Raw genomic sequence first — 26532 nt, 5'->3', positions numbered from 1 at the left:
AGCCTATCATTCCAATTTCATTTCTTCAATGTATGCAGATTATAGCATTTCAGAGGACAGCTGTATTTTCTTGGTTATACTTCTAGTTGTGACAGCTTGCACCTGTTCACACTTGTCTTGCCCTAATCATGAAAGTTACAGGATCCTCTTTATCCCACCTACAATCCCCACCGATCCTGTGGGCTTCTAAAGCTTCATGTGAAGCATGTGTGACCAGTGCTCTATTCACTTCTTTAGGAATGGTAGTGGGTATGTGTGACTATGACAGTAAATGGAGCGGTGACCATGCATCCGTTCACATGGAGGACAAAGGACCCAAACTCTTGAGATCTGTGGAGGTCCCAATGGTCAGACCCACAGTAATTGTCTATAGATCACCTATGCTGTGAATAGATAAATGCTGTGGGTGCGATAACCCCTTTAAAATGAACAAAAAAGTGAATTCTTTAAAAAAAAAAAAAAAACGCTTTGATATACGGTCACCTTTTGTCTTGGTGGGTGGGTTGACCCGCAAAGACAAAACATCTTGCTTTGATGTTGTAGATATCGTGCTACCAACCTGCCTATTCCCTCCATTTTTCACCATGGCCATGATGACATTCTCTGTGGCCATGAATGGAAGCTCCTGACGGATGCGCCGTTCAATCACCTGAGAAGATATAGAAAAGCAAATGTGAGAAGAGTAACAATCATCTATTAGGAATCCGACCAAGCGCTCCTGTGCTCTCTATGAGAGAGGCTGGCGGACAGCTCTGGTGGCGGCTTATTCCTTCGAGAACAAAAGGATCACGAGTCTGGAATCTGACATGCTGGATCCTTATCTCCAGCAACATAATCAGTCGGGGGAGAATCTGCCGGCCCCCACACATATTAGATTGTCAGGTTAGTATAATGTGTATGGGGGTCCAAACCGGTAGCGGGTATCTTGGCATGAACCCAACAGCCTCACATGCAGCTCCTGAGCCTGCGCCATACATTTACACCAGACAAGTGATATACATACATGTTGGGAGGAGTTAAATCAAACCTATCCAACACACAAACTGATAATAAAATTAATTAATAAATGAATTTGAGAGAAAATGTTAGATTTGATATTTCCTAACTATACATACTTGAGAAAAGCTTCCGGCGATGATGGGTCTTATTTTGAGAGAAGCCTAAACATATTGATCTAATGAGGTCAAGGTTTTATTCTTTTTTCTTAGTTGATATTACCTTAGGATAAACCACAAGCCCTTCAGAGATGTTCTGCAGAGTGCTGAGGACAATATCAGCAGTTAGGAAAGCTTCTGCCAAGCAAACACGCCTAGAAAAAACACAAATATACAGAGATATTCATGAGCTGCATGAGGCTACAGCCACTCCTGTTTGCTGATCGTTCTTTTCCCCCCATTGTGCACAGGGAGAAAGCTAGTGACTGGATAGAGCCTGTAATTCAGGAAAGTGATAGATTCCTAGGTCACAGGGCAGGCAGCACACTGTATTGGAGGGTACCTACATTATTCAAAAAAGTTTTAATGGGGTTGTCCAGTCTTTTGCCAAGTCTGCAGACTTCTGAATCTTCAGAGCGAAAGCATGGCACGCTGTCAGGATTCTCTCGTGTCACTGTAGAGACAGGGTGGATGCGTGACAGCAAGTATACAATTTGCATACATACGGTCATGTGCTGACTAGACCTACGTGGCCTCAATCAGTGCAAGTGAACTGAGGCCATGCACATCTAGTCAGGATGTGGCTGGAAGCATGCAGATCACATACATGTGGCCACATGACCGCCCGTCTCGGCAGTGACACTAGAGAATCCTGACAGCGTGCAGTGCGCGCACCATAAAGATTCAGATGTCGGCAGTCACAGAGTGATTGCCGACTTTCACCAAGACCAGATAACCCCTTTAATATGTTATTGCCACTGTATAGTAGTTTTGAATGGGGAGATCTGGGTCCGGAGAACCCCTTCCCCCGTCGAGGCGGATGTGCTCAGCTTATCCACAAACTGAGCGAAGTGGTGCAAGGGCTTAATAGAGTTTATTAGGTCGAAACCCTGCTCTGTTCTGAGAATAAGCAGCCATTTCCTTTTGGCGATTATTGACGGTCTTCGGACCAGGACTCCCATTGGTCAAAACTGACTAAGTAGTGGCTACAAAGTTTAGGTACCCTTTAAAAACCAGACAGCATATTCACAGATGGACACGACATAACAATGCACGTCACTACTTCATGGGTCCTTCAAATAGAGCAGCATATCCGCAGTGACAGATTCCCTTTAACCCCCTTAAGCCCCGAGGGTGGTTTGCACGTTAATGACCGGGCCAATTTTTACAATTCTGACCACTGTCACTTTATGAGGTAATTACTCTGGAACGCTTCAACGGATCCCCCTGATTCGGAGATTGTTTTTTCGTGACATATTGTACTTCATGATTGTGGTAAAATTTCTTCGATATCACTTGCGTTTATTTGTGAAAAAAATGAAAATTTGGCGAAAATTTATAAAATTTTGCAATTTTCAAAATTTGAATTTTTATGCCCTTAAATCAGAGAGATATGTCACACAAAAGAGTTAATAAATAACATTTCCCACATGTCTACTTTACATCAGCACAATTTTGGAACCAAAGTTTTTTTTTGGTAGGGAGCTATAAGGGTTAAAAGTTGACCAGCGATTTCTCATTTTTCCAACAAAATTTACAAAACCATTTTTTTTAGGGACCACATCACATTTGAAGTCACTTTCAGAGGTCTTTATGACAGAAAATACCCAAAAGTGACACCATTCTAAAAACTGCACCCCTCAAGGTGCTCAAAACCACATTCAAGAACTTTATTAACCCTTCAGGTGCTTCACAGGAATTGTTTGAATGTGGAAGAAAAAAATGAACATTTAACTTTTTTTCACAAAAATGTTACTTTAGACCCAATTTTTTTTATTTTCACAGGGGTAACAAGAAAAAATGGATCCCAAAATTTGTTGTGCAATTTCCCCTGGGCACGCAGATACCCAATATGTGGGGAAAAAACACTGTTTGGGCGCACGGCAGGGCTCGGAAGGGAAGGAGCGCCATTTGACTTTTTGATTGTAAAATTTGCTTGAATAATTAGCGGACACCATGTTGTGTTTGGAGAGCCCCCGTGTGCCCAAACATTGGAGCTCCCCCACAAGTGACCCCATTTTGGAAACTAGACCCCCAAGGCACCTATCTAGATGCATAGTGAGCACTTGGAACCCCTAGGTGCTTCACAAATTGATTCGTAAAAATAAAAAAAAAAAAAAAACACTTTTTCATTTTTATGAATCAATTTGTGAAGCACCTGGGGGTTCCAAGTGCTCACTATGCATCTAGATAGGTGCCTTGGGGGGTCTAGTTTCCAAAATGGGGTCACTTGTGGGGGAGCTCCAATGTTTGGGCATGCAGTAGCTCTCCAAACGCAACATGGCGTTCGCTAACAATTTGAGCCGATTTTCCATTCAATTTGTTAGCAGACACCATGTCGCATTTGGAGAGCCTGTGATGTGCCTAAACAGTGGAGCTCCCCCACAAGTGACACCATTTTGGAAACTATACCCCTCAAGGATTTTATTAAGGTGTATAGTGAACATTTTGAACCCAGAGGTACGACACAGAATTTGTTTACATTAGGTCATCATATTGAATAAGTTGTCATTAGTCTTGAGCGCAAGTGCTCGCTACTTGAGTTTGCATCGGGTACTCAGGTATGCACCATGTACAGCGTGTGCTCGAGTGACATGCTCAAGTCCCTGCTCCGCATGTTTCACGGTTATCAGACACCCAAAAAAAAACATGCGGGGATCGCTCGTGCATGGCAGGCAATCCCCGTAAAGTTTTTTTGTCCGTGAAGCATATGGGGCAGAGACTCGAGCATGTCACTCAAATACCCACGATACTCAATGCATACCAGAGCACCCGATGCAAAATCAAGTAGCAAGCACTTGCGCTCAACACTACTCGCCATATCGTCATCTTTTTTTCTTACTTTTGAAAAAAATCCCAACCCCATCACAACCCCAACCCTAACCCTAGCACAACCCTAACCCCAAACCCAGCCCTAACCCTAGCCCAATCCTAACCCAAGAGTTTATTTTTGACGCCGTTCCTCGTGCGGTATAAGTGATTAGACGACTTTATTCTTCGGGTCGGTGTGATTACAGAAATACCAGAATCATATGGGGTTTTTATGACTGACAGCTGTCACACGCTAAAAGACGCATTTTTTGTAAAATCTAGTTTTTGCATCGCCATATTTTGAGAGCTATAATTTTTCCAGATTTTGGCAGATAGTCATGTGACGGCTCTTTTTTTGCGGGATGAGTTCACGTCGTTATTGGTGCCATTTTCAGGCAAGTGACATTTTTTGATCGCTTTCTATTCCGATTTTTGGGAGGCAGAATAAACAAAAAACAATTCAGGAATTGTTTTTTTGTTTTTTTTTATTCTGTTCCGCGTGTGGTAAAATTGATAAGGTAGCTTTATTCTTCGGGTCAGTACGTTTACAGCGGTACCACATTTATATCGTTTTTCTATGTTTTGCACTTTTACATAAAAGCAATTTTATAGAAAAAAATATTTTTTAGCATAGCTTTATTCTGAGAGCTATAACTTTTTTATTTTTCGGCTGATGGAGCTGTATGTTGGCTTGTTTTTTGCGGGACGAGATGACGTTTTCAGCGGTACCATTTTTATTTATATTTGTCTTTTTGATCGCGTGTTATTCCATTTTTTGTTTTGCGGTATGGTGATAAAGGATTGTTTTTTGCTTCGTTTTTTTTTTTTTACCGTGCTCACTGAAGGGGTTAACTAGTGGGACAGTTTTATAGGTCAGGTTGTTCCAGACGCGGCGATACCAAATATGTGTACTTATTGTTTTTTTTTTTTCTTTATAATAATATTTATTGATGGGTACATTATATTTTTATTTTTGATGGATTATTTTTTTTTATTATATTTTTGCAATTTTTTTTATTTATTTTTTTCACTTTCTGAAAGTTTATATACTTTATTACTTTGTCCCACTATGGGACTTTCACTTTTTTTTCTCTGATCGCCTGCATGGCACAGGAATGCAGCACCATCCCTGTGCCATGCAGGCTGTCAGCGCTGGACAGGGAGAAGATTGTTTGGAGATGCACTGCGCATGTCCAAACAATCTTCTTGCTGTCTGGTGACCCGGATGTTGTCATGAAAACATCGGGTCGTCATGGCAACACCCGGGAAGCCTTTGCAGACAGCGCTGGAAGCGGAGGTGAGTATCTGCGATCACCTCCCCTTGCCCCCGCAATGCTGCGATCGACTTCGATCGCAGCATCGCGGGGGTTAGTGTGCTGGGAGCGGTGCAGGACCGCTCCCTGCACATAGTACCGGGTGTCAGCTGTGACAATCAGCTGACACCTGGCGGCGATCGCACCCGCACAGCCTGTGTGCGCGCGCGATCCCCATAACGTACTAATACAGGTCTGGCTCTTAAGTCCCAGACGCGTATTAGTACGTCAGATGTTGTTAAGGGGTTAACCCATACAAAATTAATATTTTCAGCTTTTGTCCAAAGTTGCACCATAATAAGTAGACAGCATGCTGACAATCATTGGCCTATGACTGTGCAAGCAATACTAAATTTAGATGCAGAAATGGCGGGTGTTGGCCTTTCAGACTCCATCTATAGCAGCCTGCTGATGTTGCTTTTCAGACCTCTTCTTGAGTAGAGTAGAGGTCGGGGTGTGCTTCATATTAATTAGCTATCCAATAGGGATCACAGGGGATAATTATACCTGTTGGCGCTGTCATCCAGTGTGCGCTCAAACCACTGTACAGAAGCAGTCTGGAGTGGGTTCATTATAAGCGTCATGAGATGACGGGCCAGGCTGCAGCAACGCTCCGAGCGCATGGGATTCCTCTTGTAGGGCATCGCACTGGATCCTGGAACAATAACAATCACAACTGCATACTTACACAAATCATCCCCGCTCAGCCTGTGGGTCCGCAACATACTATACAGGGGGAGAAGAGTCATGGACTAGGTAGCAAGACTTTACTTCTTTAAGCTCTTGCAAAGTGCCACATGCTTCATGCTCCATTGTGAGTGTAGGCGTCTTACTAGTGGGTCAATCAATACTTATTTTTAATTACAATGTTGCTTGTAGGTAGAGTGGAGAAGCTTGGAGTTAGCATAGCCTGCCCTAAATATGGAGTACAGCTTAGTTCTGCAATGTCAAAGCAAATGCTGATGACAACACAGATACAGATGTGTAAATTTTGTCAAACATAATTTTTATATCTGTGTACGCCAAGAGGTTTACATTGCACAAGACAGGACGATTTCGGTATCACTTCTTTAATATATGCCTGCTTGCACACCGGCAAGTTCAGAGCTCAGTATGTACTGACTAACATTTATATGTACAGAATTGGGTGATTGGTTGTACTGGAATCAAATATCTTGTAAAAAAATATATCAGAGCTCCCCAATTCTGCAGCGCTCTACTGTACTGTTATATTTTTCTCTGGAGTGCAATATGTGAAATCTCTGCTTGTAGTTCAACTGGCTGTTTTCATCAGTGTCTTCTCTGGTGGCGTGCGCTTTCACCTCTTCCTATCAGATGCTGCCAATTACAGCTTGGCAGCTGATCTAGCAGTCTCAGATGCTGCTGAGCTGTGATTGGCAGCATCTGAGAATGAGGGGTGAAAGCACTCGCCACTAGATAAGACTGTGATGAAACGCCCAGTTGAACTATAAAACAGAGATTTCACATGCTGCACTCCAGAAGAAACAAAACGTGAATATCTCTGCAATGGGGGAGGGGGGGGCGCAGCGCAAAACCGTATCAGAGGAGCCCAGGGATTTTTACTAGGTATTTAACTCAATTTTTTTGAGCAAGTGACAGGTCCTCTTTAACATAGTCGATATTTGTCGTTGTCTAAATTGGTCATTGATCATTATAAGGAATCTGTCAGTTAGATAAGGTTTGGGGCGAGAGAGTCTATCTTCTATCTGTTGCTGCAGTATCGGGTGATTAGCGTTCTCACTCATTTACAAATGAAGCGTTAAGTTCTCTGCCCATGACAGAGCATTTCCCAGGCCTCTGCCCAGCATCAGCCTCTTTATCTTGATTGATAGCTGTCTGATTTCCTTCCCTGGCTCCTGACATCACACAGACAGTGAGCCATCAATCAAGATAAAAGAGGCTGATGCTGGGCGAGGGATCAAGTTCTGAAGGTGGTGTCTCCTTAAAGGGGTTGTCCAGGTTTGGCATGAAAATCTGCAGTCACTCTATGTGACTGCAGACTTGTGGATCCTCAAGTCGTGCACGGACGAGATTCTCTGGTGCCGTTGGTGACACGGCTGGTGCTGGGCAGGGAAACAAGCACTGGAATAAGTGGCTCCTTAGGTGCTCTTTCCCATCCAGAGCACTTAATGCCTCATTTGCATATTAATGAAAGCGTTAATTACTCAGGAATGCAACTAGAGATAGAAAATATAAAAAGTGTTGATAGATTTACATTTCGAAGCCCGGCATGGACGCTGTTTGGAGGGTGGGAGCTCATTTTACTGACAGATTCCCTTTAATCATAAGTGATTACATTTTGTTTATATTCATGATCTGTAACATCACAGGCCAAGCTGATATAACTTTGTTTAGTGTAAAATTGACTTGTGAAGCATTAGACTGGAGAACTCACCAATCTGCTCTTTCTCAAAAGGCTCCTCAAGTTCCTTCAAGTTGGCCAGCAAACGAATATCAGTGCATATCTATAGAAAAGATAGTGCACTATTAGATGGAAATGCACAACACCTTTAACATTGTAAAACGTACTGATCAAACATATGTAGCCATTCTAAAAAGCTTCTTCTGGATGGCAGCTATGGATAGTGGCTACACCAGTTAGACTAAGAGGGGTCAGTGGCTGCCAGAGACCCTATTACACGGCAGGAAACAAAATCCTCTAACCCCTTCCTAATCAGCAGACATCAGAGAAATGAATACTAGCTATCTATAATACACTGCTCAAAAAAATAAAGGGAACACTCAAATAACACATCCTAGATAGGAATGAATGAAATATTCTCACTGAATACTTTGTTCTGTACAAAGTTGAATGTGCTGACCACAAAATCACACAAAAATCATCAATGGAAATCAAATTTATTAACTAATGGAGGCCTGGATTTGGAGTCACCCCCAAAGTTAAAGTGGAAAAACACACTACAGGCTGATCCAACTTTGATGTAATGTCCTTAAAACAAGTCAAAATGAGGCTCAGTATTGTGTGTGGCCTCCACGTGCCTGTATGACCTCCCTACAACGCCTGGGCATGCTCCTGATGAGGTTGCGGATGGTCTCCTGTGGGATCTCCTCCCAGACCTGGACTAAAGCATCCGCCAACTCCTGGACAGTCTGTGGTGGATGGAGCGAGACATGATATCCCAGATGTGCTCAATCGGATTCAGGTCTGGGGAACGGGCGGGCCAGTCCATAGATTCAATGCCTTCATCTTGCAGGAACTGCTGACACACTCCAGCCACATGAGGTCTGGCATTGTCCTGCATTAGGAGGAACCAAGGGCCAACCGCACAAGCATATGGTCTCACAAGGGGTCTGAGGATCTCAACTCGGTACCTAATGGCAGTCAGGCTACCTCTGGCGAGCACATGGAGGGCTGTGCGGCCCTCCAAAGAAATGCCACCCCACACCATTACTGACCCACTGCCAAACCGGTCATGCTGAAGGATGTTGCAGGCAGCAGATCGCTCTCCACGGCGTCTCCAGACTCTGTCACGTCTGTCACATGTGCTCAGTGTGAACCTGCTTTCATCTGGGAAGAGCACAGGGCGCCAGTGGCGACTTTGCCAATCCTGGTGTTCTGTGGCAAATGCAAAGCGTCCTGCACGGTGTTGGGCTGTGAGCACAACCCCCATCTGTGGACGTCGGGCCCTCATACCACCCTCATGGAGTCGGTTTCTAACAGTTTGTGCAGACACATGCACATTTGTGGCCAGCTGGAGGTCATTTTGCAGGGCTCTGGCATTGCCCCTAGTGTTCCTCCTTGCACAAAGGCAGAGGTAACGGTCCTGCTGCTGGGTTGTTGCCCTCCTACAGCCCCCTCCATGTCTCCTGGCCTGTCTCTGGACACTACGCTAACAGACACAGCAAACCTTCTTGCCACAGCTGGCATTGATGTGCCATCCTGGATGAGCTGCACTACCTGAGCAACTTCTGTGGGCTGTAGAGTCCGTCTCATGCTACCACGAGTGTAAAAGCACAACCAACATTCAAAAGTGACCAAAACATCAGCCAGAAAGCATTGGTACTGAGATGTGGTCTGTGTTCCCCACCTGCAGAACCACTCCTTTATTGAGGGTGTCTTGATAATTGCCAATAATTCCCATCTATTGTCTATTCCATTTACACAACAGCATGTGAAATTGATTGTCAATCAGTGTTGCTTCCTAAGTGGACAGTTTGATTTCACAGAAGTTTGATTTACTTGGAGTTATATTCTGTTGTATAAGTGTTCCCTTTATTTTTTTGAGCAGTGTATATTTAATAGTTCAAAAACTTAAGAAAAGTGTGACAGGAGCTTCTTCAAAACAGATCCTAAATTACATGTCACACCGCCATTGTGGGGAGTGAATGGGAAAGTAACAGGAACGCAGGATCTAACCATAAACAGACGAAAAATGATAGTAAAAGACTACTAATTCTTTTGCATTCAAGGATAGTTTGGGATAAAAGGAAAATAAAAAAAAGCATGTAGACCGAGAATTCTTAGTCCGGATTCACAAATCCGTGTTTCGAGGCCCGAGTACAGAGTGTGACACACAAACCTGCAGCAGGTCTCTTGACCCAAAATTAGTGAATATGAATAGCGGTACCAGAGCGCCAATAACAGGGCAAAAATATTAAAAGGACTGATTTATTAATACACACACAACGCGTTTCGGTGGACACAGCCACATTCATCAGGTGTGACAAGCAGCAAACAATTGATCCTTATATACATTTGACTAGGTATACAATTACTTAAAAGGGGCGGGGCCAGATACAGAGTAATACCTCTATATTAACCCCTTGAGTTCATATATGCTCAATAGAGTAAAAAGGATTGTTATAAAATAATGCCTAATGAAGCATATAGGGTTCTTATAAAAAGGATTCGCTGTAAAAAAAAAAAAAAAAAACTTGTGAATCCTATAATCTTAATACTTCATAGGATATATTGTCATCTACCACCCTATATTTTAGATTATATAAAAAAATAATAATAATAATTTTTACATACAACATAAAACAATGCATAAATATAAAGTATAAAATTACAATCAGTTTCTATCATTGTAATTAGGAAAAGTAGACGAAGAAAGGAAAGAGAAAAAAAAGAGAAAAAAAATTAAATAATTCCAAAAAAAATCCCCCCAAAAAAATAAAAAAAAAATTCTTTAAAATTTAAAAAAAAAAAAAATAAAAAAAATAAAAAATTTTTATTTTTTTTTTATTTTTATTTTTTTTTGGGGGGGATTTTTTGGGATTTTTTTTGGAATTTTTTTTTTTTTTTCCCTCTTTTTTTTCCTCTTTCCTTTCTTCGTCTACTTTTCCTAATTACAATGATAGAAACTGATTGTAATTTTATACTTTATATTTATGCATTGTTTTATGTTGTATGTAAAAATTATTATTATTATTTTTTTATATAATCTAAAATATAGGGTGGTAGATGACAATATATCCTATGAAGTATTAAGATTATAGGATTCACAAGTTTTTTTTTTTTTACAGTGAATCCTTTTTATAAGAACCCTATATGCTTCATTAGGCATTATTTTATAACAATCCTTTTTACTCTATTGAGCATATATGAACTCAAGGGGTTAATATAGAGGTATTACTCTGTATCTGGCCCCACCCCTTTTAAGTAATTGTATACCTAGTCAAATGTATATAAGGATCAATTGTTTGCTGCTTGTCACACCTGATGAAGGTGGCTGTGTCCACCGAAACACGTTGTGTGTGTATTAATAAATCAGTCCTTTTAATATTTTTGCCCTGTTATTGGCGCTCTGGTACCGCTATTCATATTCACTGATTGTCCTTTTCCCCCTGTTGGGGTGCGGTAGAGCTGCCTTTAATCTATTGTTTTTTCACCTGTGGGAGCAATTTAATTAGAATTACTACCCTGGTTTTCCAAGCTGCGCTGCCTTAACCCCTCCGGAACGCTGCCGGGGGTGTTGGTGAAGCTGGGCGTCTATCTCGGCATTACATGCTACTAACCTGACCACGTGATATACCACCAAGAGATCAGGATCTGTGAACGCCGCTGGAAATAGATGACAGCCACCAACAGAGCGGAGCTTGTGGAGCTTTACACTGGGGTTGTGCAGAGGTGCACAACTTCATAAGGTTAGTAGCCATCCTCACACCCCTCTACAAATTGCAATACTGAGTCACCCATTGCGCCTTGTTCTCTCCTCTCTTTACATCTTGACCCAAAATTGACAGCCTCATAAGGGGACCCGCGATCGATCAGTGCATTGGGGTCTGTACTTGGATCATGAAACACACTACTCCCTGATGATAAAGGAACCAGCACAATTCTGGAGTTACAGGGGCTTTAGGAATGTATGGAGAAGATCATTGAAAAAAAGTAAAGATTTCAGTCCATTTTTCATACCCACCTTGTGGACCGTGGCTCCTAAACTAGCCAGGACAGACAATACTTCTACATCCACTTTGCGACTGTAGGTTTGTCCAGTAACTATATATGCCCTTAAAAAAAAGCAAACAAAAAAGCATGTTTTTTATATGATCTGGATTTTTTTCCCCCTCTCTGCGTTGTTACAACTGGTTAAAAAAGACTTTTCACCAAACTTTTCATGTTGAGCTGGACACACGATGTGATAGTTGTGGCAGATGGGAATAAAACATGTGTTCTTAATTTTGCCACACCGTTGCGGAGATAATAGCAACCAAAGCATTGGCATTTAATGAGTTGTCTTATAATACCCACTTGGACTTATTAAAAGTTAGCTTTCACTGGGGGCGTGTACTGCTTCTCCCCTTATGAGTTGCTATCTGATTAGTTAACTCCAAGTGGATGTTATCAGATAGCAAGTCATAAAGGGATGGGTAGTAGCACGCGCCCCCCCAGTGAAAGGGATGGGTAGTAGCACGCGCCCCCCCAGTGAAAGGGATGGGTAGTAGCACGCGCCCCCCCAGTGAAAGGGATGGGTAGTAGCACGCGCCCCCCCCAGTGAAAGGGATGGGTAGTAGCACGCGCCCCCCCAGTGAAAGGGATGGGTAGTAGCACGCGCCCCCCCAGTGAAAGGGATGGGTAGTAGCACGCGCCCCCCCAGTGAAAGGGATGGGTAGTAGCACGCGCCCCCCCCAGTGAAAGGGATGGGTAGTAGCACGCGCCCCCCCCAGTGAAAGGGATGGGTAGTAGCACGCGCCCCCCCAGTGAAAGGGATGGGTAGTAGCACGCGCCCCCCCCAGTGAAAGGGATGGGTAGTAGCACGCGCCCCCCCAGTGAAAGGGATGGGTAGTAGCACGCGCCCCCCCAGTGAAAGGGATAGGTAGTAGCACGCGCCCCCCCAGTGAAAGGGATGGGTAGTAGCACGCGCCCCCCCAGTGAAAGGGATGGGTAGTAGCACGCGCCCCCCCAGTGAAAGGGATAGGTAGTAGCACGCGCCCCCCAGTGAAAGGGATAGGTAGTAGCACGCGCCCCCCAGTGAAAGGGATAGGTAGTAGCACGCGCCCCCCAGTGAAAGGGATAGGTAGTAGCACGCGCCCCCCAGTGAAAGGGATAGGTAGTAGCACGCGCCCCCCAGTGAAAGGGATAGGTAGTAGCACGCGCCCCCCAGTGAAAGGGATAGGTAGTAGCACGCGCCCCCCAGTGAAAGGGAGAAGTAGTAGACGCCCCCCAGTGAAAGGGAGAAGTAGTAGACGCCCCCCAGTGAAAGGGAGAAGTAGTAGACGCCCCCCAGTGAAAGGGAGAAGTAGTAGACGCCCCCAGTGAAAGGGAGAAGTAGTAGACGCCCCCCAGTGAAAGGGAGAAGTAGTAGACGCCCCCAGTGAAAGGGAGAAGTAGTACACGCCCCCAGTGAAAGGGAGAAGTAGTACACGCCCCCAGTGAAAGGGAGAAGTAGTACACGCCCCCAGTGAAAGGGAGAAGTAGTACACGCCCCCAGTGAAAGGGAGAAGTAGTACACGCCCCCAGTGAAAGGGAGAAGTAGTACACGCCCCCAGTGAAAGGGAGAAGTAGTACACGCCCCCAGTGAAAGGGAGAAGTAGTACACGCCCCCAGTGAAAGGGAGAAGTAGTACACGCCCCCAGTGAAAGGGAGAAGTAGTACACGCCCCCAGTGAAAGTTTTCTGATAGATTAAACTGAAGTTAAGTGGGTGTTAACTCATTATGTGCCAAAACTTGATCGCTTATATTTCCGCAACGGAGAAACAAAATTAAAACACAAACAAAAATGTTTTAAATTTTGCTCTGCAGCCACTGTTACATCGTGTGTCCAGTTGGTTAAATGTGCTCTTATTTCTAAGCTGCGAGGAAATTCTTTTTTTACCCTGGAACAAGGTCAAACACCACACCGTACATTAGTATGAATGTCCATCTTTGACCTGATATGGACACCTTCGGGGGGGGGGCATACTTATTTATTTGCATGTATTTTGGGCTAAAAACAAGTTCATGGATTAAGATCAGGGACATAAAGGAAACCTCAAAATCAAAGCTGTAACTTACTTTTTAAATCCCGCCATACTGGTCACCAGTCTGTCTAACTCTTCCACCTAAAAGAAAATAAAAATTCTCACCAATGCAGACCTAAACCAGTCCTCTGCCATCAATCATCATTTACTGATGGAAGCCAAGTGTTAAAAGACTAAAAATAATTTGCTACCATTCCAAAATCAAAGTGGGTATGTCTCCCCACAATCTGATATTTGAAGCACTTGTTGGCCAAAGTCAGATTTTGTAGGGATAGACCCCTAACTGATAAGAGCCAGTGGTCAATCTTTCATACATTTCTTGTAGAAATAACAGAGGGACAGCACAATGAAGAGTTCTAAGAAATGATACTTCAGAACTGTATTTCATAAGGAATACAAGTAGTTGGTAAAACAGGTAAGTCAGAAGAACCGGCAGGAACGTGGGTGACGCAGTACCTTGTCGTGGTCTCCATCGAATAGCTGCAGGAAGCTGGCCTGGGTTCCAGTTGTGCCCTTCACCCCTCGGAAGCGGAGATCGTTCCTGGCTCGTTCCAGATTGCGCAGATCCATGCACAGGTCTTGAAGCCAGAGACAAGAACGTTTTCCTACAGTGGTCAGCTGAGCCGGTCTACCGGAGAACAAAGGTAAGAAAACAATGGTACTACAGAATCCTGGGTGCAGTTGAGGCAAATCTGGGTGCAAGCTCAGCAGTTTGTTCTCCAGATTGATAACTTTTACCCATCCCCCTCCTCTTCTTTCAAGCATCATCACTTTTATATTTTTCCATCCACATAGTCATAGCGGGACAAGCTGTAGTTTTGAATGATGTTTTTTTTTTCCTGTACGGTAAAATGAATACTATGTGCGGTGAAATGGATGGAAAAACAAAAACCAATACACATTACTGACTGAGGTTTTTTTGTTTTTACGCCATCCATTGCATGGTAAAAATTAACGGGCAACATAATTCTTCAGGTCAGTGCACCACTCCAGCGATTTTATTTTATTGCACCGCTGAAGTGGCGCTTTAAATGTAAGTCCCCTGCCCCATCTTATACTCACCTGCTGCCGCCTTCGTTTTCCAGCGTCGCTCCCATCGATCTCTGGTGAAAAGTGACTGCCAGCAGCTCCAGTGTCCAGTGTGGAGCTGTGCAGAGGTTGCTTTTCAATACAAGTCTATGAGAGCATCGTTCTGGCTCTCAGACTTGTATTAAGAGCTTGTGAATAGCTTCTAACTTCCGGCCAGTCAGAAGCTGCACTCACAAGATGGAGCCATGGGACCAGAGCAGTGCCGAAAAACGATGAAGACCCTGGAGGATGAGGACTTGCATTTAAAGCGACACTCCAGAAATGAAATAAAAAAAAACTACTGGAGTGGTGGTTCAACTTATTGAGCAAGCTCCGATCACTGCTGTTACATGCAAATGGAATCTATCCGAGTATGACATGTGCTCAGCCCGAGCCTGGCCCCCACGCAGCGAGCAAGCCCCTGAGCCTGGCCCCCACGCAGCGCGCAAGCCCCCCCGAGCCTGGCCCCCACGCAGCGCGCAAGCCCCCGAGCTTGGCCCCCACGCAGAGCACAAGCCCCCGAGCCTGGCCCCCACGCAGAGCATAAGCCCCCGAGCCTGGCCCCCACGCAGAGCACAAGCCCCCGAGCCTGGCCCCCACGCAGAGCACAAGCCCCCGAGCCTGGCCCCCACGCAGAGCACAAGCCCCCGAGCCTGGCCCCCACGCAGAGCACAAGCCCCCGAGCCTGGCCCCCACGCAGCGCACAAGCCCCCTGAGCCTGGCCCCCACGCAGCGCACAAGCCCCCTGAGCCTGGCCCCCAAGCAGCGCACAAGCCCCCCGAGCCTGGCCCCCAGGCACCTGCAACAGACGTGTATGTGACTTGGGAAGGTGTTCATTTTTGTAACAGGAAGAATCTGACAGGTGCAATTGTTGGGACTGATTTTCCTGTCAACAGTTTACAGAGCGGACCTTTCTCCTTCTGTAAGGTGTACTAAGCATTCCTAGGAGGGACCCTCCTCACTCACCATCACATCTGTGATCTGGCACATGATTATTTGTCCATTAGTTAAGAGTCAGACAGGTCAGAGTCATTACCCTTAAAATAGTAAAAGTCTGCTGGGTAAAGTATTGACTGCAACAGCTTTAAGACAAATTTCAAAAATTTGTGCCATTGCTTTCACTTAAGGAGAATGAAGGTTAAAGAAGCACATTTTCCGACCAATTTAACATACACAACCATATCTTTTAAAAAAGGAGGTCTGTGTATTCTGTTTTCTCTCTCATTCCTGTAAACTTGAATGGTGAAGTCAGATCTGGACATTAAAGGGATTTCGTCAGCATGATCAACCCTTCCCCCAACCAGGTCTTTGAAATGTAAATCCATCAACACCTTTATATCTTCTATCTGTTGCTACATTCCCGAAAAATGAGCCATTAAACGCTCTGGGCGTGGCAGAGCACTTAATGACCCACTGCATCTCTAGGTTGCTCCCTCGCCCAGCACCGGCCTTTTTAGCTTGATTGATATCTCACAGACTGATTTCCTTGCCTGGCACCTGACATCACACACTGATTTATAAATCAAGCTAAAGAGGCCGGTGCTGAGCAAGGGAACACGCTCTGGTGGCAGTGGCTCCTAAAAGGGGTTGTCCAGATTTGGCACGAAAGTCTGCTATGTGACTGCAGACTTGTGAATCTTCACATCGGGCATTGTCTGGATTCTCTGACGAGACAGGGCGGTCATGTGACTGCAAGTATGCGATATGCATACTTTCAGTCATATTCCGACTAGACGTGCACAACCTTGATCAGTTTACTTGTATTGAGAGAGACTGCACATGTCTAGTATGAATGTTGTCAGGAGTATGAATATCACATATTGGCAGTCACATAACTGACCACTATGCAGTTCTTTTTTTTTGGAACAGGTACACGGTATATACATATGCTCATGGATCTGAAGTCACAAAATCCATAGCAATTGCATACACATTTACAGGGAAACTGTCAGCTGATATGATACATTCTGCTCACGATTTGGGCAGAATGTATCGGTCACTGGCTGTACGATCATAGTCATGTATGCCGCAGTGCTTCAGAGAATACGTGCACGTATGTAGAAACTTGCCAGTCACAGTCAGCGGGCGGGAAGCCGCCGGGGGTCCCGACTGTATGACTAGTCAATACAGCAGCTCAGTCCCCCATGGCTATTAAAAGTAGTTTTTTTTTCTCCGTAACGTGATCATATGGTTAGGGCAGCATGTATTATCCAACAGGTTCCCTTTAACTCTCATGCAACAAAAAGAAGATGCATGCAATTGCAGCAACACTTAGAACTGGACAATAGGTCTGTGTGTAACGCTGGCCCAATAGCACATCACTGCAGGGATTATAGGCGTATCTGTAGCCCGTGAGAGGGCATGGGGCGCACATAACACAAGGTCACAGCAGCTGTGCCATCACTTACTGATAGTGGGTGAATCCTAATGTTGGAAGATCAGCGTATTTTTCTGCAAAGTCTGACAAGCGACTTATGACCCGAGCGAGCTGTAATTCAGAGACAAGAAAGAGACAACGTTACTAGTTAAGACAGTGAATTATTCAGATTATCACTTGCTTTCTTGTAGCGAACGGCTCTCACCTTTGGAAGTAGAAGATCAAAACCATCACGCAAAACAATAAGGTCCTGAAAGTACAAGAAAGATGGCAGTAAATTAAGCGGTTTTTGTCCACTACTCTCAGCTTTTAATCCTCTGGCAGCCAAGTGACCGCTACAGCCAATCAGTAGCCACTGATTAGCTGTAGTCTTTATCGTTTCGTAAGAGCAGACGGTGTTACACTTTGACGGAATACTGATCGGCTGCAGAGGTCAAGTGGCATAAGGTGACATGACTGCCGGAGGACACCGTGCCGACATCACAGCAACAGCGTGTGTATCAAATGTTTTAATTTTATGATAGGCACCAAAGAGACAAAAAAGGGGTTGTCTATTATTGGCCAATCTCTAATATTCGGTATAAAAAAAAATAATAAAAAAAATTAAATTAATCAGGACTTTGCAAACACCCCCCATACATTAGATTAGTGTACATTGAAAGACCATTTAATGTGAATGTCTCCCCAACAGATGATGTTGGGACGGGAGAAATAAGGTATCATGCATTTCAGAAGAAGATGAGACACAGCAAGAGGCGCCTGTCAGCTGCTTACTCCTCTCTACCCACTGAAAAATGCATGATCTCAAAGCCAAACTGAGGGTGCATGTGTATGAAGGGAGCGAGGAAGGAGGTTTAGCAAAAAGCCCCAAAGCTGCCCAAGTCGTATAGGACAAGACTATGAAAATAACTTTACAGTGGTCCCTCAAGTTACAATGGCCTGAGGTTACGCTATTTAGCCACTTTCCTGGGCTTCAGTAACTCAAAACCACATTCAGCATCCAGCGCTGCACTCGCTGCTCACCAGTGTGGCTGACTAGTAGTGCCATGCTATAGCACGGCACCACATTTACGGTACTACTATCAACCTGTGTAATGTAGTAACTTTGGGGCTATAGATACAAGATAGGAGCACAAACCTGAAGTTTTGACAAATCCGCCCCCCCCTATGAAAACAGCACAACACCTGAAGAAAGTCTTGCTCTCTATACAACAATTAACGTACAGCTCCCGGATGCTCTGATATTTTTTTTAAATGTTCAAAACTAAAGTTTACATTTTTCAATTTAAACAGTTTCTGCCAGGGCTGTGGAGTAGGCATAAAATGGATCGAATCCGACTCCTAAAATATATAATAAATTGGGTACAGAAGTTCAATGCAGTTTGTAGGGGAATATTTTTTCATAATAATTTGGGAAAGTTATGAAATGTCCTATTGCTGATCTAAGGGTCTAGACTTTTAGCTGAGATGAATCTGTGCTACAGTAAATTTATCACTTAAACATGAGCCATGTATGAGGGAGTCGGAGTCGGTGTCATGGAAGTTGAGGAGTCGGAGGTTTGGCTTACCGACTCCACAGCCCTGGTTTCTACCACTAATCTGGGCCTGCCCTCTTCATTTAATAAAACACAGACCAGCTTCAGATTGGGCATTTTTCTAAATATCGTCTAGTGACAAAACTGCTCTGACGAGTCCACATTGTCCCCTTAAGTGGCCCAGACTTTCTAGCATAAGTCAGGCCTGAACTTCTGCAGAACTCTCACTTTTTGCACTAACCCAGCGCTGCCGAGCACTTCACTAAGCTGATACCGAACGATAACATCATTAGGCTGCGTGCCCACTATGCGTTTTTCAAGCGTTTTTGCAGCGGAAAACAACAGACCGGACGCATCGCTGAGGATACCGAGGCCATCGGAAGGTAAGTATAATCTTTATTTTTTACCATTCTTATTCTTTTTTTTAACTATTACTTGGTCACACTGTATAAATACATGCCGGTTGCATGGATTTATATTGTGTGACCAAGTTCTCAAGCACTTTCCAAGTGATGCTAAAATCTCTTGGAAAGCGCTTGATAACCCGCATGCGAAAACGCTTGACAAACGCTTCTACCTGGCGGGAAAAACGCATGTACAATCCGCATGCGTTTTTCCTGCCAAGGAGAAGCAGAAAAAATATGCAGCATTTCTGCATCGTGGGCACATAGCCTTAGAGCGGTAACCTTCAGAAACAGCTAGTAGGGCACGGTGAAATCTTCAAGGAGAGAGTGGCCACAGAGGTTTACGGGACCCCTCATTGCATGCAACTTGCAAGTCCGGGCCCAACTTCTGCTAGAATATCTGCCCATTTCAGGGGACATTATGGACCCGTCTGAGGAGTTTTGTTACTAGATGATATTTAGATAAATCACCAATCAGGGGCTGCCCAGTGTTTTATTTAATAAAAATGGCAATGCCAGACTGCCGACAGGTTCTCTTTAAAATGGTCGTCTTGAAATGATCCAATATTGTAATTTGAGGGAGCACTTTAAAGCAAACTTGGGTTTTGCACATAAACAACTACAATTCAAGAAGAAGCACTCACTGTATTGTCTCCTACATAACAAGAAGTGGCTCCCAGGTGAATTATGGGCGCAGCTCTGGGGCAACAATGTGCAAAAGTGTGCACGTGGGCCATGACATCATGCCGCAAACGTTTCTCCTCTTCAGCTGCCATTTTGAAGTCTATGTTTTCCAAGTTGGCCTCCATCTCTTGGATCTGCTCCTCGGATATTGGTAGACCCAGGCTCTGTACAAGAAACAAAAATGCAGTAAAACTAGCTGCGCTTTCAGGAAACTTTACAGAATAAGTTGTTGTGAGGAAGAACACCATTTCTGGCGAATATGTAGTCTGCATCTTAGGCCACGGCCCAACTATCAATATTCAGTCAGTATTTTTTCCCAGGAATGGGAGCCAAAACCAGGTGAGGAACAATCAGAGAAAAGGTATAATAGAAACAAGTCACCAATTCTGCATTTATCACCCACTCCTGGTTTTGGCTCCCACTCCTGAGAAAAAATACTGACCGAATACTGACCAAATACTGATAGTGGGGCCGTGGCCTTATTGTGCTTTCCTAAACTTCACTCTCGAACCACAAAAAGCTGTGGCAGCTTTAAGCTTCTGTCTTCCTTCACCCATCTCCATAGACTTCTATAGGCAGCAACAATAATCACGTGACTGAACAGTGGAGAAAGCACGAATCGACTGATAGAGGAGAGGCATTTTTTTCTCTAATAAGATATATTACCAACTTTTTTTCTATTCACTTGCTTTATTGATTTGTGAACTAAAAAATAAAGTATGATTAAAAATAAATTATTGTAAAAAAAACAAACAAACAAAAAAAAAAAAAACACGGTATGCCCAGATTCCCAATATAGCCAACTAGTTCAATTATCTGCTGTGCCACAAACTAGCGCTAAGAGGAGTCTCTGATAACAACCAATCAGATGACATCTTTTATCTTTCAACAGTGTTTTGGAAAATGAAATGGTTCCCGGATGATGGCAGCACAACAGCAGGAATCACCCCACTGCCCGTGTACACAAGGGTGTGAGTGGTGGGACATCAAACCTACCAGGAGAACTTACTGCCCACCCATAGAAGTTGCTGATCTCTGGTCTCCCAACTTCTGTGACCCTAAACAGTCTTGAGAACCAGGCATTTGGAGCCCCCCCATTGGAAGGAGGAAATGCGCCGGACTTATCATGTTTGTGACCGCCATGGATGGTGGAGCACAGCATTCGGCCATCTCAGTCAGTCCCATAGAGTACCATGTCACCATGGATCCATACAAACAAGGGGCGCAACAGCTCCGTGCAGGTCCCAGAGATCAGCAGCTTGGGCCATAGGCAATAAAGGCAGGAATGGAAGCAATGAAAAATGTTTGATGCAACATAGCAAAGTGATATATAATTGTGGAACAACCCTTTAATGTAAGAGAAAAATCAAAAGACAGAGAATTTAACTCTCCAGCAAACCTAAAGAGGGATGCCAAATGATAAAGGGGGCCTTTCACATATTAAAAAGGTATTGTGGACAACCCCTTATAAAAAAATTCATACCTTCCAGAGCAAGGCAAAGATGTGAACGCTGCAGCTGATCAGCAGCCCCCTGATTGGCTGCAGCACTCTCACGATGCCCCCACTGGATGTTAATCCCAGCAGACCACACAATGCTGAGTACAGAGGAGCAGCACCGGTCCGGGGAACAAGTATCAATTTAGTTTCCCTCCCTGGGCCCAGGGGCGGAACTACCGCCCGTGCAGCCGGTTCATTGAACGGGGGCCCCGAGGGAGAGGGGGCCCCTCCAGCCTCCAGCAGGGCCGCCATCAGGGCAGACGCCCTGACTCCAGTGTGGGGCCCAGCCGGTAGGGGCCCCCTCTTGTGATTCTCTCTCCTCACGGGTCCGGGACATCTCAGCGCTGCGCTCCTGCGGCAGCACCTTCATGATTCCCCCGATTTCCGGTCATGTGACGGAGCCGTCACATGGCCGGAAGTCAGGAGAACCTGGTGTTAGCGATTTGGACGAGCGCCAGGATTCTGCAGGGATCGCATGGGGGTAAGTTTTACAAGTTTTGTTTTTTTCAAAATACAATTTACTAGGAGTGGGGGAATGGGAGGTGTGTGTGTGTGTGTGTGTGTGTGTGTGTGTGTGTGTGTGTGTGTGTGTGTTATAAGAGATGCACATGGGGGGGGGGGGGGAGATGATAAAAGATGCACATGGGGTGGGGGGGATGAGAGAGGTGCACATGTGGGGGGAGGGGGATGAGAGAGGTGCACATGTGGGGGGAGGGGGATGAGAGAGGTGCACGTGGGGGGGGGGGAGATGATAAAAGATGCACATGGGGTGGGGGGGATGAGAGAGGTGCACGTGGGGGGGATGAGAGATGCACATGGGGGGGGATGAGAGATGCACATGGGGGGGGATGAGAGATGCACATGGGGGGGGGGATGAGAGATGCACATGGGGGGGGGATGAGAGATGCACATGGGGGGGATGAGAGATGCACATGGGGGGGGGATGAGAGATGCACATGGGGGGGATGAGTGATGCACATATGGGGGGGTGAGAGATGCACATGGGGGGGTGAGAGATGCACGGGGGGGTGAGAGATGCATCGGGGGGGTGAGCTGCACATGGGGGGGATGAGAGCTGCACATGGGGGGGTTATGTTTACATAACTTTGTTGCCTTATGAAGCGCAGGGGGGGGGGCCCCAAAAAATTTCTTGCACAGGGGCCCACTACAGTCTGTGTCCGCCCCTGCCTGGGCCCATTAATTAGTGGTTGCCAGGTAATAGACAACTCTTTCAACATTGTAGCCAATATGTTTGTACACCCCATTAGCAAAGGGAATGGTAACACTCGGTTGTCAATGTAGACATATTCCAGGAAAAATAACAGAGGAGACTCAATGTGAAAAAAGAAGCTACAGAATTGTTACAAGGGGGGAGGGCAAAACAATACATGGGGAGCAAGCAATTAGGTGTCCTAGGAGAGGAGGAAATTAGGCTTTTCAGCCGCCTGAGAGAACAGACTTATAAATAGTCTTCAATAAATTACTCCGCGCTCCACCATCCGTCCCCCCTGATAGCTACATGAAGCCATCAGATTCTGGAAACATTATACGGGGGCTTGTTCTACAGAAAGGTTACGCCAGGAAAATATCCTGGAGACTAAAGATAGTCCCCAGCGAATGCCTCCTCCAGCAGCACTAAAAATAAGAGGGATCTTAATGTTCAGAGCGCTCAGAGTACAAAGGAGAAGCCGCGACCTCGGGGCCAACACCGAGCAGGGATCATGGCCGCAGAAGACACAAGTCACGGCATGGGCCGGTCAGTCAACACTGGGGGGTCTCTGCGCTAAAATAAAGAGCCATGTTGTAGAAAAAAAAAAAAAAAAAAAAATCACCTCACTGGCTATGTCTGTGCAAAGCGACATTTAATGGAGCGTGAGTGACACTGGGGAAAGATTAGGCAACCTGGGCAGTGATGACCGATTCTCTAGCCGGTAGGAGAGGGGGGTGCCGCGGAGAGAGGAAGACAGAAAGCGAGAAAGAGTGGGGGATGGGGGGCGGAGAAGGAGAGAAAGAGTCCCCTTTGTCTTCTATGGAGTTTGGGTTTAAGTTCAGGTACCCGGACCGAACTTTAGATTCATGTTCGGTCGAACCTGACTATCCACAGGTCCGCTCATCCCTACTAGCCAGCCATACAGATAGCCGTCGGCCCACCGCCATAAGCTCTGGGCTGGTCTAAACATACTGTTCACCACCTGCTGCATCACACTTGTTCCGAGAATGAAAAGATCAGGCATATTGAAGTCCAACAGTCCGATCCTACTCTCCTCCAATATCAGGAGAGTCAGGATGTCCCCACACACATTAGGAGAGGTTCACACGCTGAGGATTTTCCACACGTAAAATCCATATCATCCTACAGCAGCAGTAAGGAGGAGGAGATGTGACTTAATCTCATCCACACGCTGCGCTTTTTCTTTTAAATATGGTAATTGGCTTTTTTTCCTTGCAGATTCGCAGTAGGTCAATTTCTGTTGCAGAAATTATTTCAATAGTATTCCTAAATCAGAAGGGTTAAACCTCTGGCCTGTAATTAGTTTTTATCTGCTTTTTTTTTGTTGCACAAATGAACGAGAAAAAAACCCACAAGAGTATAAAATATGCGCGGATTTTATATGCAGAAATGCTCTGAATTTCAGCTTAAATATCTGCACACCAAATACTCAAGGTGTGAACCAAGCCCTAGAGGCAAAAATAGTAGATTAAGCAAAAAGTAAGGTTTTTTCTATGTAATCTGAGGACAGCACGATGTAGAGGTAGAGAACCTGATTCCAGCGATGTGTCACTTATTAGGCTGTTTCAATACTGTGTTTTATCAGCAGAAGATTATCACTATAGGACTGGCTGCCCAGTGCCTCCTGGTCCAACTACAACCCCACCACTGATGAGCAGCTCTGTCAATATACATGGTACATAAAAGCTGCTAATTAGGGGTGTGTGCAGCTTTCTGAGCTCTGCTACATCTACAGCAGTGAAAACTCTGTGTTGCAACTGCTGTACCCAGTAAAGTAAGTGACACCGCTGGAATCAGGGTCTCTGTCCCTATATTATGCTGCTTTCAGATGAGGCAGCACAAACCTGGTGACAGATTCCCTTTAAAAGGGGCCGTCCACTACTGCATGTCCCCAAGGTGCTGCATAAAATCTAACAGCGGCTCCTCGAATCTGAGCCCCATGTCCCCCAGAAATGTCATGACAATGTCAGGTGATCACTGCAGCCATCACAATTCGGTCAGCGCATCGCTCACAGGACATCGCCAGGAGACTTGGGGCTCATAGTGGAGGGATGGGCCGATTCCAGAGGGGAGTGTACACGGTTAGATTGCCTGCAGCACCTCGGGGACATGCAGTAGTGGACGACCAGATCAACAGTTTGGATTCCAAGCAGCGATCTCAGGGACCCTCAGCGCAGGGTCAGCAGACAGTTCACAGTGTCTTAAAGGGGCTCTCCACAGATAAGTGATTCTTACTGGGCTGTGTGCTGTTGTTTCACTAAGATCAGTAAGGTGACACATTGCTGGAATCAGGGTCTCTGCCCCTACATCGTGCTGTCCTCAGATTACATAGCAAAAACCTTACTGTGCTTAATCGCTAGGGTCCCGCATCGATCCAGAGAATGAGGCACTTTTACCCCCACCATAAAATGGAACAGCACCTCTGCCGCTCCATTCATTCACTGTGGGACTGGAGCGGCGGTCGGCTGTCTGAGCCGCTGCGTCATTTTAGAAAGGGGATTAGTTTCCCATTCTCCCAGTGGTCGGACCCCCACCGATCAACAAGGGGTATCCTGCAGAAAGGGGATAACTGGTTTTAACTGGATAGCCCCTTTAATCCCGTGGACGGCCACATTAATATCCCTGGCTCAGAAAGTTTATTATCTCCTGCAAGTTGTCAAGATGGAATGAGCCCCTTGGACGACCCCGTCTTCATCAGCCCCACAGTGAGGAGAGGGGGCTAAGACCCCCATTGTAGAGACAAGTCTCATTACTGCGACATTTCTGCTCTCTGCGCACATGGACGATCCGCTGCCTGCTCTGTGCGACATTCCTGTGAGGTCTCGCTGCAATGAATCCACCAGACGTGCGACACTCGCACACACAGTCGCACACGTGTTGCGCAGCAGTCAGCGCTGCCGCCCGGTGCCTCCCGCTGCACAGTATAGTTACCCGCTGGGCCTGCGCCAGGTACAACCACAGCCGCCTCCACGTCTGGAATTTCTTGCTGTCACTGAAGTTGAAGGCCATTTCGCGGCTGGCATAACGGGACACCAGAGGGGAACGGTACCGCAGGACTTCTTCTGGCCCCTGGGCTAGCGGAGAGACGCTGCCCGTCACTCTCGGTGCAGATTCCCCGCTCAAACCACTGCTTGCGTCCATCTCCTCCTGTGTGAACTGTTCTACAGACCAAACACAGCGAGCGTGCCACTTCCAATATGGCCGCGCCTATCTGCTGCCGACTGTCACGTGTCATCACATGACTTCTCCATCTTAGATGCGGCATAGAGCGCCGGCTTCCTGGTTACCATAGTAACCCTGCAACCATCACTAGTGCATACGGCCTTTGAAGAGGCCCAGTCACACAGTGCAGTTTTAATACAGGGCCATTTTTTTTAAAAAAATTGTAGAAACAAAAAAAAAAAAAAAAAAAAAAAAACATTTTATAGCTATAATAATAAATAATAATAGGGGTATTTAACTTTGCAATATAGCAGGGATTAGCTTAAAAAATTGTTTTTCGAGGTCAGACAAAAAGGATTAATAACCTACCTGAAAGCTGTTTATAATATGTTGAGGGGTGCAGTTTTTAAAATGTTATGACTTTTGGGTGGTTTCCAATATATAGGACCCCTAAAGTCACTTCAAAACTGAACAGGTCCCTATAAAAATAAGTTTTGCATATTTCCTTGAAAAAATTACTGCTCCATTTTTAAACCTTCTAAAATGCTAACACAATAAAACAACACTTTACAAATGGTGCTGATGTAAAGCAGACATGAGGGGAATGTTATGTATTAATGTTTTTGTGTGGTATGACTATTGGGATCAAAGGGATAATCATTCATAATGTGAAAATTGCAATTTTTAAAAAAAAATTGTCAAATTTCTGTCAAAATACATCAACCTCAATTTACCATTATTATAAAGTATCATGTGTCACAAAAAAACAGCCTCAAAATCAATAGGATATGTTGAAGCATTCCAGAGTTCTTACTACATGAAATGACACATGAGAATGGCAGTATAT

General features: G+C 45.1%; 1 protein-coding gene across 1 annotated transcript in view; it reads right to left on the bottom strand.

Annotated features, from left to right (window-relative positions):
* The window catches only part of ADSL (adenylosuccinate lyase), a 29915-nt gene extending 4165 nt beyond the window's left edge, over nt 1–25750 (bottom strand). Inside the window, exons 1-11 of the mRNA XM_073644343.1 lie at nt 25455–25750; nt 19755–19958; nt 17377–17421; nt 17203–17282; nt 14183–14354; nt 13761–13807; nt 11686–11776; nt 7695–7764; nt 5786–5933; nt 1219–1309; nt 560–649 (exon numbers count right to left, since the gene is read on the bottom strand). Of these exons, the coding sequence (XP_073500444.1) occupies nt 560–649; nt 1219–1309; nt 5786–5933; nt 7695–7764; nt 11686–11776; nt 13761–13807; nt 14183–14354; nt 17203–17282; nt 17377–17421; nt 19755–19958; nt 25455–25664 (1248 nt within the window). The 5' untranslated portion in view covers nt 25665–25750. The remainder of the gene's footprint in view (nt 1–559; nt 650–1218; nt 1310–5785; nt 5934–7694; nt 7765–11685; nt 11777–13760; nt 13808–14182; nt 14355–17202; nt 17283–17376; nt 17422–19754; nt 19959–25454) is intronic.
* Nucleotides 25751–26532: the final 782 nt, after the last annotated feature.

Source organism: Phyllobates terribilis, unplaced genomic scaffold (genome assembly GCF_046119375.1).
Source record: "Phyllobates terribilis strain yellow unplaced genomic scaffold, ASM4611937v1 Scaffold_8__6_contigs__length_399053987, whole genome shotgun sequence".
In the NCBI taxonomy this organism is placed as follows: domain Eukaryota; kingdom Metazoa; phylum Chordata; class Amphibia; order Anura; family Dendrobatidae; genus Phyllobates; species Phyllobates terribilis.
This window is presented reverse-complemented; position numbering and strand designations above follow the sequence as displayed.